Below are 16240 nucleotides of genomic sequence, written 5' to 3'. Positions count from 1 at the left end.
GGGCGTGAGTCGTGCTTGGGTAGCTCAGATGGTAGAGCACTTGCCCGCGAAGGGGAAAGGTCCCGAGTTCGAGTCTCGGTCCGGCACACAGTTTTAATCTGCCAGGCAGTTTCGTCTCCTCATCTGTTATTCTATCTACCTATCTAACTTCATCATTCTTCTATACTACCACACAAGGTTGTATTCTTTTTTTCTCTGAACACCTTATCGTCAACTTCTCACTTACATAGAAGGCTATGGTCCAAATACTTTAAAAAAATTACATTGATGTTAGGTGTTATCAGATTTCTCTTCTCCAGAAATAGTTGCTATTTCCAGTCTGCACTCTTCGGCTCTTACCAGTTATTTTGATGTCCACGTAGCAGAACTCGTCTGGTACTTTTAATGTCTCTTTTACTAGAATCACAATGTTTAATTCGACTACATTGCATCACCCTTCTTTCACTTTTGTTAATATTTGTCTTATAGTCACTTTCCTAGGTATAACCTATTCCTTTCAACTGCTCTTTTAAGTCCTTCGCTACCTCTGACAGAATTACAGTATCGGCAAACTTTATAATGTAATGGCTGTGGTCACGAGGGTGCACGATCCCGTCATAAACTATATCATGCAGGCTTTAAGATGAGTGCATTTCATTTCAAGTAGAGAAACCTCACCCATTGTGACATCTCGCGATTTTCCTACTTGGTTTCGTATTGCAGCTCGTAGTGTCGCCGAGGCGAAGAGCAGCGAGTGGAGTGCTTGGGGAAAGCGGATCTGTTTAGCTTTCCTCAGCTTGTTACAATTTGTTAAGTACAACCAGCGGTATTTTCCCTGCCCGGCGGCCGCTAACTCTCCAGTTACCGGCCATTCCTGGCCTCTGATACATTCTGCTGTGTTTGTGGCCACTTACTTTTTAATATTTCAATACCTGTATGTTGTAACTGCAGCGAGTTCTTAAAAATTCTTAATATATTGCCATTCTTGGAGTGTAAGGCCTTCAGCCGTGATCACAGTGGCTTTTTTTTTTTTTTTTTTAGAGATTATCTGTATCTGTATTGTATGGTGATTTGCTAAATTGTAACACATTGAAGCACTATTATTTACACAGTTGTTTATTCTTTCATTAATAACGTGTGGTATTTTTTTATTGTTGAGTCTGGAATTACTGTTTTAAAAATAAATGTGTGTAACTGTAAAAGGCAGCCAGCAGTAATTGATTGCAGCCCCGTCCACAATCGTAACCAAATCCTGCCTGCCCCTTACCACCAGGTTTCAACTGTAATGCTAACTTCTGAACACCCTGTATACACAAATCTGCGGAAAACTGAGGAGTGGAGTGATTACCGGCGGCTAGCCCGACAGGCCGCCAGTCGAGCTCTGAAGCGATGCGCTGGATGCGCGGCCGGTCCCTGGCGTGCGGGCTGGTGCGCTGACTGGGGTCGAGCAGGGCCTCCGACAGGCGGCGCTGCAGCGTGGCGGCGCACGGCCGCGTCAGCAGGCCCAGCGGCGTCAGCGACGGCCGGCGAGAGCCGCACGCCGACGGCGTCCGCGCTTGGATCTCCTGTCGGCACCAGGCACACCGCCTTACTCACAAACACCTGTCATAGTTAGCGTCAGCGAAAGATCACTGTGCGTCACAGGTGGAAAGCATGCACTCCTGGATATACTACTGGCGCCAGTCAACATCTCGCTCACCAGCACTTGTTACACTCAATGTCAACAGATGAGGGGGCTGCTGACAACGCAGGCAATGCCTTCTGCCTTCACATTGTGCTTCAGAATAACCGTGCCTCAATGAATGTATTGCGTCATTAGCTTGACAGAAACAAGAGGTGTTTTTTCGGTCTTCATGAAACGTCAGAAAATGGGAAATTTATTTCATTACCTTGACGTGTGAAGAAGACAAAGACTAGATGAAACGCAGCAGACACAATTTCTGTTTCACCGTCCACAAATACTACCCCCCCCCCCCCCCCAAATATCTCACGAAATAAGCATCAAACGAAAAACCTGCAAAGAACGGAACTCGTGTAGCTTAAAGGGGCAAACCAGTTGGCGCTATGGTTGGCTCGCTAGATGGCGCTGCCATAGGTCAAACGGATATCAACTGCGTTTTTTTAAATAGGAAGCCCCATTTTTATTACATATTCGTGTAGAACGTAAAAAAATATGAATGTTTTACTTGGACCACTTTGTTCGCTTTGTGAAAGATGGCGCTGTAATTGTTACAAATATATGGCTCACAATTTTAGGCGAACAGGTGGTAACAGGTAGGTTTTTTAAAATTAAACTACAGACCGTAGATACGTTTGAACATTTTATTTCGGTTGTTACAATGTGATACATGTACCTTTGTGAACTTATCATTTCTGAGAACGCATGCTCTTACAGCGTGATTACCTGTAAATTCCACATTAATGCAACAAATGCTGAAAATGATGCCCGTCAGCCTCAATGCGTTTTGCAATACGTGTAACGACATTCCTCTCAACAGCGAGTAGTTCGCCTTCCGTAATGTTCGCACATGCATTGACAATGCGCTGACGCATGTTGTCAGGCGTTTTCGGTGGATCATGATAGCAAATATCCTTCAAATTTCCCCACAGAAAGAAATCCTGGGACGTCAGATCCGGTGAACGTGCGGCCCATGGTATGCTGCTTCGACGCTCATTCCACCCATCATGAAATATGCTATTCAATACCGCTTCAACCGCATGCGAGCTATGTGCCGGACATCCATCATGTTGGAAGTACATCGCCATTCTGTCATGCAGTAAAACATCTTGTAGTAACATCGGTGGAACATTACGTAGGAAATGAGCATACATTGCACCATTTAGATTGCCATCGATAAAATGGGGACCAATTAATCTTTCTCCCATAATGCCGGACCTTACATTAACTCGTCAAGGTCGCTGATGTTCCACTTGTTGCAGCCATCGTGGATTTTCCGTTGCCCAATAGTCCATATTATGCCGGTTTACGTTACCGCTGTTGGTGAATTACGCTTCGTCGCTAAATGGAACGCGTGCAAGAAATCTGTCATCGTTCCGTAATTTGTCTTGTACCCAGTGGCAGAACTGTACACGACGTTCAAAGTCATCGCCATGCAATTACTGATGCGTAGAAATATGGTTCGCGTGCAATCGATGTTGATGTAGCCTTCTCAATACCGACGTTTTCGAGATTCCCGATTCTCGCGCAATTTGTCTGCTACTGATGTGCGGATTAGCCACAACAGCAGCTAAAACACCTACTTGGGCATCATCATTTGTTGCAGGTCGTGGTTGACATTTCACATTTGGCTGAACACTTCCTTTTTCCTTAAATAACGTAACTATGCGGCGAACGGTCCGGACACTTGGATGATGTCGTCCGGGATACCGAGCAGTATACATAGCACACGCTCTTTGGGCATTTTGATCACAATAGCCATACATCAACACGAAATCGACCTTTTCCGCAATTGGTAAACGGTGCATTTCAACACGGGTAATGTATCACGAAGCAAATACCGTCCGCACTGGTGGAATGTTACGTGATACCACGTACTTATACGTTTGTGACTATTACAGCGCCATCTATCACAAAGCGAAAGAAGCGGTCCAACTAAAATATTGATATTTCTTTACGTACTACACGAATATGTAATAAAAATGGGGGTTCCTATTTACCCATTTAAAAAACGCAGTTGATATCCGTTTGACCTATGGCAGCGCTATCTAGAGGGCCAACCATAGCGCCATCTGGTTTCCCCCTTCAAGCTAGACGAGTTTCGTTCTTTGTAGTTTTTTCGTTTGATACTTATTTTGTGAGATATTTGGCCCGGTCACTATCAATGGACCACCCTATATATGACAAAAGATGCTCAGTTACGCTGCAGATCTATTCGAAAAATATCTAAAACATTATTATTCTCCTGCAAGTTCGTTACTTTTCATTTGCGTTTTGTGAGGATAGTAAGAAATCTATTTTGCTATAGTGCACTGTCTTGGCTCTTACTAGAAACTATTCGTGCACACATACTCATTATTGTAATTAAAATTAGACTTATATCTTACGGAGAAAAATTTGTGGCCGAAAATATGTATTAAAAAATCGACGGCATTCGTATAGAGAGATAATGGTAAAGAAAATATATTTGAAGAAGCATTTACTTTTACTGTTACAGTTGCACGAAATATGTGGTGGCTGACTAGTTTCTGTAATATTTGATCTACAAATAAAATAAAGTAACAATAATGACCTCTCTAAATAGATACACAAAATTATAAAACATTTATAGAACTTTGTCACTGCAAGAATACCCACGAGTTCACAGCTGATAATCGGTCATATTCAAAATCTGGAATTAAGTAATAAAGAACTCGTTAAACATCTAGCATCGAAACCTTAAGACCGGTTCACATCATATTATTAAATTCAGTTCCTAATGAAGAAGTATTGACCGATCTACATACACGGTTTTCTATCACAAGTGATGATCAGGAATGAATCACTGCCGTATAAACGACTGTTCACTGATTTAAAATGGTTCAAATGGCTCTGAGCACTATGGGACTCAACATCTGAGGTCATCAGTCCCATAGAACTTAGAACTACGTAAACCTAACTAACCTAAGGACATCACACACATCCATGCCCTAGGCAGGATTCGAACCTGCGACCGTAGCGGTCGCTCGGTTCCAGACTGAAGCGCCTAGAACCGCTCGGCCACCTCGGTCGGCTCATTTATTCGTATTGCATTCAGGCTATATAGTGAATTTAAAAAAAAAAAAACTGGAAAGAGAAAAAGGAGTACAAAAGGGGAGGGGCAGGAATTATAGACAATAAAATTATTTATTTCTTTAGATTTTCGTTCGTGGATAGCTTGTGAAGTTTTTCTTAAGCTGCAGGAGAGCCTGGGCCGACTGACACCTGATATTAGTCGGATGACATTCACTTTACGCTCTGTTCACGTGGTGAAAGTGTGAAGCTGTGCTGACAGGGCAATTTAAAGAAATAAATCATTTTATTGTCTATTACGACTGCCCCCCCCCCCCCCCCCCCCCACGTACTCCTTTTTCTCTATCCAGTTTGTTTTAATTCACTATATAACCTGCATGCAATACGAATAAATCAGTGAACAGTCGTTTTACGACGAAGCGCCGCTGACGCCGTGAAACCACCAAGTGTACTGGGCGAAGCCAATCACAGGAAGGGGAGGGGTCGGAGAAGTGTGAGCGAGTGAAGTTCTGTTGCTCTATTCTTGTCCAGCTCTCGGACTGTTCAGGTCCACCTTCTGCTTCCGTCTGGCCGTGAGGCCCCCACCTTTTACTAAAGATTTCAGACTTCATTTCTGTACCGCTAAGAGGTATGCAATAAAAAACTCTGTGTTCCGCCTCACGGCAGGTCTTCTCATGAAGGAAGCCTCGTCAGAGAGGTCCACCGCATGAGCGTCTAGGGAAGTGATTCCAGAGGTGGTTTCCCGTTGCCTTCCACTGATCATGATGAAATGATCTCCTATGCAGCCGGGAATCCAACCAGGGCCCCTTGCTGTGACAGACCGCCGCGCTGACCATTCAGTTATCGGGGTAGGCATATGCAATAAATCCTGCCATTATTCAGTTTCAACAGTAAACTTGGGCATTTCTAATTTCATACCCTGCAAACATCTCCTAAACATCGAATGCCAACCCGCTTCTGGCGTACAGCCTATTGTCTAAACCTTTATGCAATTGTAGGAAAGAATGTGAAATATCTGAAGCTAACTTCGTTAAGGAATGGTGTGTCATAGTTTCAGAAAATCTAACAGATGCAGAAATTGAAATTAGTGTCTGGTAAAAGGAGGAATTATGATAGCTATTGGAATTTTTGTGCAGAGTTCAATAAACAGCTTAAGAATATCTAAAGAACAGAATAATTTTAGCAAAGGACATTTCAGAAGTAGAAAGTGTCGAAAACGTTAGAAGAAATCCTAGAAAGTGATTTAGAAAAATCTGCCACAACGATAGGATAGCAAATTTGAGAATTTTATATTCGGAATGACCAAAAATATTTACCGTTAGGTATATATACTGAGAAACTAAAAAACAACACACTGTAAAACTGAACTCTGCTAATCAAATGATTAGCAGAGTATTACAAATTGATAAATTAGAAATACTAATGAAACAAATATGAGGAAAATGTTATGTTCAAAGGATATTATGAAGCAGTACTGCAGTATATCAGAATTAGTAGGTGAATAGAGGAGAAAAAACCGATCTGACAAAATACGGATTGAAGAGGTTAAGGATTGAACAAAACAAAAAGAGAATATGTAAAAATTAAATATTTTCCTAATGAGTGTGTCAGTTCTACTAGGATTACATGGTAGAAACAATGGGAAAATAAGAGCAAAATATCCTGGAGAAAGAAACAGGAGTCATGTTCAAACATGATAAAAAAAAAAAAAAAAAGAAACGAAAAACGAGCAAAGGAGTCAACGATGAACTTGAACGGATGTCGTGTCACGTCCATCCAGACGAAACTCAACGAACGATACCGAAAAAAATGAAGAAAGAAAAGGTAGCGTCTTTGATTGGTAATCAAAACATCCTTGGTCCCCGGTCCGAAACCCGCTATCGCTTAAACTTTGATTCACAATCACCATTGGCGGCCGAAGGTTTCCGGCATAGGAAGACACTCTCATTCTGCCAACGGCCTTGCCAAAGGTGGCGGAGGAGCGTACAGAGGTTCAGGGCACTCTCTTATCCTTGTATGGGAAACTGCTCCCAAAGGCGGAAGAATCAGCAATGGTCAACTGCGTGAGGATGCAAAGGCAATGGAAACCACTGGATTACAGACACATAACGTGTATCCACAGGACATGTGGCCTGTAATTAAAGTGTCGCGATGATCACACCACTGGCAAAAGATTCCGGAATAGTCTCCCATTCGGATCTCCAGGAGAGGACTGCCAAGGGGGAGGTAATCATCAGTAAAAGATTGAATAACCAACGAAAACATAACGTTCTACGAATCAGGGCGTGAAGTGTCAGAAGCTTGAAGGTGTCAGTGAAGCTAGAAAATCTGAAAAGGGATGTGAAAAGGCTCAATCTAGATACAGTAGGCTTCAGTGTAATGAAACGGAAAGAAGACAACGATTTATGGTCAGATGAGTATAGGGTAATATCACCAGCAGCAGAAAATGGTATAACGGAAGGAAGGTTCGTTAGAGATAGGAAGGTAGGGCGTAGAGTGTGTTACTGTGAACAGTTCGATGATAGGGTTGCTTTTATTCAAATTGACAGCAAACCAACATCGACAACGATAGTCTAAGCAGTACATGCCGACGTCTCAAGCTGAAAATGAAGAGACAGAAAAAGTATATGATAATATTGAAAGGGTAGTACAGTATGTAAAGGGAGCTGGAGGACTCGAATGCAGTTGGAGGGGGAAGAAGTAGAAGAATGAGTCACAGGAGAATATGGGCTTGGGACAAGGAATGAGAGAGAAGAAAGACTAATTGAGTTTTGTAACAAATTTCAGGCAGTGACAGCTAATAATCTATTTAAGAATCACAAGATGTATACTTGGAAAAGACCGGGGTATACGGAAAGATTTCAGTCAGGTTACATCATGGTCAGTTAAAGATTCCGAAATCAGATACTGGGTTGTAAGGTGTACCCGGAGCAGATATAGACTCAGATCACAATGTAGATGTGATGAAGAGTAGACTGAAGTTTGAGAGATTATTCAGAGAGAATCAATAAGCAAAGAAGTCGAATACGGAAATACTAAGGAATGACGAGATATGCTTGCAGTTCTCTAAGGGCCGCGCGGGATTAGCCGAGCAGTCTTGGGCGCTGCAGTCATGGACTGTGCGGCTGGTCCCGGCGGAGGTTCGAGTCCTCCCTCGGGCATGGATGTGTGTGTTTGTCCTTAGGATAATTTAGGTTAAGTAGTGTGTAAGCTTAGGGACTGATGACCTTAGCAGCTAAGTCCCATAAGATTTCACACACATTTGAACATTTTTTGAGTTCTCTAAGGCTACAGATACGGCACTAAGTAATAGCTCAGTAGGCAGTACAGTTGAAGGGGAATGGACATCTCTAAAAAGGGCAATCACAGATGTCAGAAAGAAAACCCTACGAACAGAGAAGGTAACCGCGAAGAAACCACGGGTAACAGAAGAAATACTTCAGTTGATCAGTGAAAGAACAAAAAACAAAAATGTTCAGGAAAATTCTGGAATAAAGAAATAGAAGTCGCTGAAGAATGAAATAAATAGGAAGTGTAGGGAAGCTAAGACGAAATGGATGCATGAAATATGTGAAGAAATCGAAAAAGAAATGATTGTCGAAAGGTCTGACTCAGTATATGGGAAAGTCAAAACAACATTCGGTGAAATTAAAAACAACTTGATCAAAAGAAGAGATCTGTTGAAAAGGACACATTCTGAGACTTCAAGGGATCATGAGTTTAATATTGGAGGGAATTGTGGGAGCAAAAATCGTAAAGGGAGATCAATACATCAATACAGAAGGCTGTAGCTTGCAGTAGACATTCGGAGATGGAGAGGATAGAGTAGAATCGAGAGCAGATCAGTCTTCGGACTGAAGACCACAACAACATTTTGATACTCACAAACTCAGTCATCAAATCTTACAAGGTACTTCCCGTTAACCCAGAATCATTAAATTTGGTAAGGAGGAAGGTTACACACTACAGGCGAAGGAAAAAGATCCGAAAATTGTTCATTTGTAATTATATCGCACAAAATTTTTTTTTGTCATTTGTCTGTCCTTAGTCTTATAAGCCCGTTTCTTCCTAAGGAATGGGTAGACGTATCAAGTTTAAATGTGTGCCACATAATGAGGTCTATAGGCGTTTGGTACTTTAAAAACGTTAAGGTTGTAACTCAATGCAGTCAAAAGATATGGTGATTCATGTCACATATTTCGATACTTGCAAACTCAATCATTAAAACTTAAAGGGTACTTCCCCTTGACGTACAATCGTAAAATGTGGCAAGAAGGAAGGTTTCACGATACAAGTAAAGGAAAACGGGTAATTGTTAATTTGTATTTCTATCACACGAAAAAAGTATTTCTTTTGTCATTTTTTATCTGTCTTCAAACTTGAAATGAAATCATTCTCGAAACTCTTGGAATATTTGGGTCTTACTATCTTGCCTGTATCAGTGTCGATAACAGGGAAAAATGGTCGAGATCTTCGATTCCCGGAATGGGTGAACTGTTTATGTACATAATCAAGTTTGAACGGAAGCCCCAGTGCGCGAGTCCTACTGTCAACTGGCCAATTTTTTATGTTTTCTGTTGTTCCTCAGTTGCGTCTATGTTCTTCGAGATGATGTTCGGCGTTAGCTATAGATTCTCACCTTGTCCCAGTACAGGCCTCACTGCATGCGATAACACAAGCGCACTAATGACAAACAAACGGATACAAAATACATACAGACAGTGCAACACAAACAAACAAAAAGGAACGCTAAACACACAGCAACAGTTTGCAACACTATACACAGGAAACACACAACCAACAGACAGTGAAAGTGTAGTGTTCAGCTGAGATGTGTTTAAGAAAGCCGAAAATCTAAAAGACTGGCATTTGCAGGCCATCTAAGTACAACTCCAGAACGACACATATACAATAATACGATAACAAAATCTTAATCATAGCCAAATAGTAATTCAACCATACAAAATTAGTGCTCCAAAAGTTGTTTCTTATCGAACAGTAACAACAAAACGCTGTAATATAATAACGTATCTCAAATGATTATAAAACGCAGTTATCATATACATGAAACAAACATGTATTACAAGTCAATGAAGACGCTTCACAAATAAAAAGAAGCGAAACGCATGTTGCACAAAACAGAGTGTCTTCTATCTAGTTGCAAAGGTAGTCCACATCGTCAAGAATCGATTCGTGTTTTCCAACCTATTAGTGCTAAAATTTTTAGATTTTTTTTTCTGACAGTTATGATGACGGCATAGTAAATGTAGGTTGGTTGAGAATGAAGTTTTAAAACGTTAAAGGAAGTAAGAGACGCAATCAACAAATTGAAAAACCATGAAGCACCAGGATCAGATTGCATAACTGCAGAATTAGTTAAAAATGGGGGACAGAAATTGGTGGAAGTAGTTCACAAAGTGATAACTAAAGTATGGAACTCGGAGATGATACCTGAAGAGTGGCAGGAGTCGATTCTGATCCCAATTTTTAAGAGGGGCCACAAAATGGATTGTAGTAATTATAGAGGGATATCGCTATTACCAGTACGTTACAAAATTTTCTCGAATATTCTGCTAAGCAGGCTTACACCATACGCAGATGAAATTATGGGGGATTACCAAGCTGGCTTTCGGACGAACATATCAACTATAGACCAAATATTCACCCTGCGTCAAATTGTAGAACACAAATGGGAATACAATAAACCAATTCATAATATTTTCATAGATTTTACAAAAGCATATGATTCAGTATTGCAACCAAAATTGTACAGAATTCTTTTGGAACTTTGAATACCAAAGAAGTATGTTAGACTTATAGAAGCAAGTTTGAAAAACACAAAAGGTAGAGTACGTGTTGGGAAATTGGAGTCAGAAGAATTTGTAATAAAGAACGGACTTAAGCAGGGAGAGGCCCTGTCTCCGCTACTTTTTAATTTAGTCCTAGAATATATTGTACAAATGGCAGCAGATAATTCAGAGGGTGTGGAGTTAAATAGAAATATTAAGATATTAGGGTATGCAGATGGTCTAAACTTCTCACTTTTATTACTTTCATCACGGATATTGTCTAGAAATTTAAAGATTAGAATATACAAAACTATTATTCTACCAGTTACGCTATATGGGTGTGAGACTTGGTCTCTCACTGTGCAAAATGAATAGCCGCTTGGAGTATTTGAAAACAAAATTTTTAGGAAACTTTTCGGAGCAAAAAGGGATGACATTAGCGGAGAGTGGCGGAAACTGCGTAACGAAGAGTTTCACGAACTCTATTCAAGCCTTGACCTAATCAGTATTATTAAATCACGTAGGCAGCGATGGGCGGGTCACGTAGCTCGAATGGATGAGGGCAGGGCAGCTCGGAGAGTACTGGTAGGGCACCTAGAAGGAAAACGTCCTGTGGGGAGGCCGAGGCGTAGATGGGAGGACAATGTGAAGGCTGATTTGAGGAACCTAAGTATTGAAGGTGAATGGAAGGAAATAACCCAAAACAGGGACAGATGGCGAAAATACGTTGCTGCGGTAATGGACTCTCGAGTCCGGTATGACCAGTGAGCGTGTGTGTGTATGTCGATTGCACAATTTTCTGCTAGTGTAAGTATCCAAATTTTTGAAACATCATTCTGAAACACTCTGTATACGTGGCTTGTGTTATGGCAGGTCGGTTTGCCTGATGCGCTCCATGTGGTTTGACACTGCTCGAGGCACAAGCGCGGCGTTACCTGGTTCATCTCGCTCTTGGACATCTGCTTGCGCCAGTAGTTCTGGAAGGTCTTCCGCAGCAGTTTGCTGCGCACGCCGTACAGCACCCCGTTGACGGAGGGCGCGCACGCCAGCAGCGCGGCCGACAGGGCCAGCAGCGGCGGCGGGGGCGGCCGCACGGCCACTGCGGCCGCGCCGGGGGCGGCGGAGGCGGCGCCGGGAGCGGCGGTGGTCACGGCGGAGGCGGCTGCGGAGGCGGAGGCTGCGGCGGCGGCCGCCTCCCAGAGGATGGCGGCATGCCAGGGCACGTACAGCAGGATGCAGGCCGCCACCAGCTGCAGCACCGTGGGCACGGCGTTCCGCCCCCGGTAGAGGCTGCGCGCCGCCACCGCCGCCGGCGTCGCCGCCCCCGCCAGCGGGTTGCGCTGGTGCATGATGGTCACCTGCGCCGACAGCGCCACCTCGAAGATGGCCGACGCGATGCGGTGCCGGTGGTAGCGCGCGATCATCAGCACCTGCCCGACACGGAATCACCACGTCATGCTGTGCTGGCGACACTTTCAGCACACATTGGCAGCTATGTCACGGACAGAAGCGCGATGACGTATGTCTCTCTTCCGATAGAACATGAGACAGCAACTGTTATTGTATCTTTATGTAGTAGAGAAGACTCATTCAGAAGTACACTACTGGCCATTAAAATTGCTACATCAAGAAGAAATGCAGATGATAAACGGTTGATCATTCGACAAATATATTGTACTAGAACTGACATGTGATGACATTTTCACGCAATTTGGGTGCAGAGAACCTGAGAAATCAGTACCCAGAACAACCACCTCTGGCCGTAATAACGGTCTTGATACGCCTGGGCATTGAGTCAAACAGAGCTTGGATGGCGTGTACATGTGCAGCTGCCCATGCAGCTTCAACACGATACCACAGTTCATCAAGAGTAGTGACTGGCGTATTGTGACGAGCCAGTTGCTTGGCCACCATTGACCAATTGGTGAGAGATCTGGAGAATGTGCTGACCAGGGCAGCAGTCGAACATTTTCTGTATCCAGAAGGGCCGTACAGGACCTGCAACATGCGGTCGTGCGTTATCCTGCTGAAATGTAGGGTTTCACAGGGGTCGAATGAAGGGTGGAGCCATGGGTCGTAACACATCTGAAATGTAACGTCCACTGTTCAAAGTACCGTCAATGCGAACAAGAGGTGACCGAGACGTGTAACCAACGGCACGCCATACCATCACGCCGGGTGATACGCCAGTATGGAGATGACGAATACACGCTTCCAATGTGCGTTCACCGCGATGTCGCCAAACACGGATGCGACCATCATGATGCTGTAAACAGAACCTGGATTCATCCGAAAAAATGACGTTTAGCCATTCGTGCACCCAGGTTCGTCGTTGACTACACCATTGGAGGCGCTCATGTCTGTGATGCAGCGTCAAGCGTAACCGCAGCCATGGTCTCCGAGCTGATAGTCCATGCTGCTGCAAACGTCTTCGAACTGTTCGTGCAGATGATTGATGTCTTGCAAACGTCCCCATCTGTAGACTCAGGGAGCGAGTGGGGCGAATCCCAGCAAGCAGCATTGGAGAGGTTGAGGAGACCTTGATAGGTGCCCATCTCTTAGCAACACCGATCTTCGATAAAGAATTCATCATGCATATCAATGCCTCGATGACCAGTTAGCGGGTTAAGTTACTTGTTCACTTCCCTGTAATACGTTGCACCAACCAAAATCCAGCCCCACTGTGAATGTTGCTTTCGAACACTCGATGAGGTGGTTGACGCTCGTAAGCAGCTGGATTCCGCCAGGACTACTATCAAACGATTGGCAGCTGCTGGAAGAGCTCCCGGCGTGTACCTGTGACACCAGTACCAGATGTACCTAAAGTATTATCATATTCTGTGGATCCCGTCTCCCCGGCAGAAAAGTACAGGATCTGAATGCGAGTGACATATCAATGGTATATCTAGGCGTCCTGCACAGGGTGGATGCTGACCAGGAAGGACTCAGGGTTTTGTACTGATCCCCCTAACCAGCAAGTGTGGGGTGCTGTCTTTGACTGAAACCGAACCAGTGGGACTCACTTCACTTGTTTTGGGGATACATGTTTTGTATGGTGAGAAGAGGAAGCAAACAAAATCGGGTAGGAGTCTATTAATCATCAACAATTCAAATTATTGCGAATGATAGTACCCCTCAGGGAAATGGCAGCCAAGGACATGAAAGGACACCAGGTGTTCCCAGTGTGTATGCCTGGGGTCGTCAGTCAACATGCCGAAGAGGCTACTTCAGCAGCCACTGAGGGAACAGCATGCAACCAACAGCAGATTGTGGCGCACGTTAGAAAAAATGGTGCCTGTCATCTGGGCCCTGCGGTCGTACTTGGGTCATTCCAGGGACTGGAAGAGAAAGCTGAAAAGATCAACCTTGTGCATGGAGTTTCAGCGAAGCTCACAATTTGCAGTATTGTCCCCAGAACTGATTGTGGACATTTGGTTCTGAGTCGAGTGGAAGGACTGAAACAGAGCCTTAGAAGGTTCTGTCACAAGCTAGGCTGAACTAGTGCCATAGAGTTGAGAACTCTAGGGTCCCCCTAAATGGGTCAGGGGCTGCTACTCAGGTAGCTGAGTGTGTGTGTGGTGCACATAAGGCTTTTTGTAGGTTAGGCTACTCTCCGTCCAATATAGATAACGATGGTTGCAGGAAATCCAGAGGTATCAGTGTAAGATCGAAAGGAACGCCTCCCACAGGTGAGAGAATTAAAATCCTAGTGGTTAACTGCCGAACCATTCTCAACTAAGTACCAGAGTTCGAAGCACGCCTGAAAGCACTGAAACTCACATAATGCTGGGTATAGATAGCCGGTTAAACCCTAAAATTGCCATCAGTGAGACTGGGGAGGATTTAAGTGTATATCGAAAGGGCAGGCAAATGGGAAATGGAGATGGTGTATTTGTCACAGTAGAAAACACACTGTAATCATTGGTGGAGATTTTAATCATCCAACAATTAACTGGCAAAATTACAGTTTTGTTAGTGGTGGGCATGGTAAGACATCCTGTGAAACATTACTAAATGCCTTCTCTGAAAACTGCCTAGAACAGATAGAAGGAAACCTCACTCACGATGAAGATATATTGGATCTAATGGCAACAAACAGACCTGGTCTCCTTGAGGATGGTATCAATGATCAGGAAGCAACTCTGGCTACAATTATCAACAAAGTACAAAGAACAACTAAAACTATCAGAAAGATACATACGTTCAGTAAACTAGATAAAAAATCAATACTCTCATATCTCAATGCGGAACTAGAAACTTTCAGCACAGGGCAGGAGCGTGTAGAGGAACTGTGGGTCAAATTTAAAAGAGTAGTTGACCATGAACTGGACAGATATGTAACCAGTAGAATAGTTCATAATGGGAGGGAACCTCCACGGTATACAGCCTGTAAAGAAACTTCTAAAGAAACAGAGACTACTGCATAACAGATGTAAAACAAAGCGGATGGTTATAGATAGAAAGATGCTGAATGAAATGCGTTTGGCCGTCTAGAGAGCAATGTGAGATGCCTTCAATGACTGCTGTAGCAGAATATTATCAAATGATATTTCACGAAACCCAACGAAATTCTGGTCGCGTGTAAGGGTGTGTGTGTGTGTGTGTGTGTGTGTGTGTGTGTGTGTGTGTGTGTGTGTTGAACCGGGGACGCTTCGTCCCGCCGTGGCCCTCAGTGGTTCACAACCCCACAACAGGCCGCAGCAGTCCACTTGCTCCACCTCCTGCCACGCGGGGTAGCCGTGCGGCCTAGGGCGCCTTGATACGGTTCGCACGGCTGCCCCTGTCGGAGGTTTGAGTCCTCCCTTGGGCATGGGTGTATGTATTGTCCTTAGCGTAAGTTCGTTTAAGTTAGATTAAGTAGTGTGTCACCCTAGGGACCGATGAACTCAGCAGTTTGGTCCCATCGAACTTACCACAAATTTCCAATTTGCTCCACCGCCGCCCCACACCGAACCCAGGGTTATTGTGTGGTTCGGCCCCCGGTGGACAACCCCCTCCCCTCCCTGAAACGTCTCATACCAGACGAGTGTAACTCCAACTCCAAATGTTTGCGTGGTAGAGTAATTTTCCCAATTAATTTTTGGATGATTGAAGTCTCCACCAATGATTACTGTGTGTTTTCTTCTGTGACAGAGTATGCAGCAATCGCCGATAACTGAGGCGGAACAAGGAGAACCAGGCCACATTCGCCGAGGCAGATGGAAAACCGCCTTAAAAACCATCCACATGCTGGGCGGCACTTCGGACCGCGACACTAATCCACTGGGGGATTCGTGCCGGGGATTGGCACGGCTTCCCGCTCGGGAAGCAGCGCGCTAGACCGCGCGGCTAGCCGAGCGGGGCATGTAAGGGTTATTAGCAGCGCAAAAGTTACTGTCCAGTCCCTAGCGACTGAGACAGAACTGAAACTGGGGGTACCAATGAAAAAGCTCACATGCTTAACTCCTTTTTCAAATGTTGCTTTACAAAGGAAAACCCAGGAGAACCGCGAAAATTTAATCCTCGTACCACTGAAAAGATGAGTGAAATCAGTATTAGTGTCAATGGTCTTGAAAAACAGCTGAAATTGTTAAAATTGAACAAAGCTCCATTATCCGATGCAATCCCTGTGAGGTTCTATAATCAGTTTGCGGCTGGGTTAGCTCCTCTGCTATATCTGTCGTAGATCCCTCGAGCGAAAAGTAGTGCCCAGTTCTTGAAAAGAATAAAATAAAATAAAATAAAAGACACAGGTCACAGCCGT

The 16240-nt window shown here is 44.0% G+C and overlaps 1 protein-coding gene across 1 annotated transcript in view; it reads right to left on the bottom strand.

The window, feature by feature from the left end:
• The window catches only part of LOC126456526 (uncharacterized), a 427095-nt gene that overhangs the window by 75441 nt on the left and 335414 nt on the right, over positions 1 to 16240 (bottom strand). The window contains exons 5-6 of the mRNA XM_050092278.1: positions 11433 to 11927; positions 1247 to 1544 (exon numbers count right to left, since the gene is read on the bottom strand). Of these exons, the coding sequence (XP_049948235.1) occupies positions 1247 to 1544; positions 11433 to 11927 (793 nt within the window). The remainder of the gene's footprint in view (positions 1 to 1246; positions 1545 to 11432; positions 11928 to 16240) is intronic.

Source organism: Schistocerca serialis, chromosome 1 (assembly GCF_023864345.2).
Source record: "Schistocerca serialis cubense isolate TAMUIC-IGC-003099 chromosome 1, iqSchSeri2.2, whole genome shotgun sequence".
Lineage (NCBI taxonomy): Eukaryota > Metazoa > Arthropoda > Insecta > Orthoptera > Acrididae > Schistocerca > Schistocerca serialis.
Note: the sequence above shows the minus strand (reverse complement) of the source record. Positions and strands in the feature narration are given on the sequence as shown.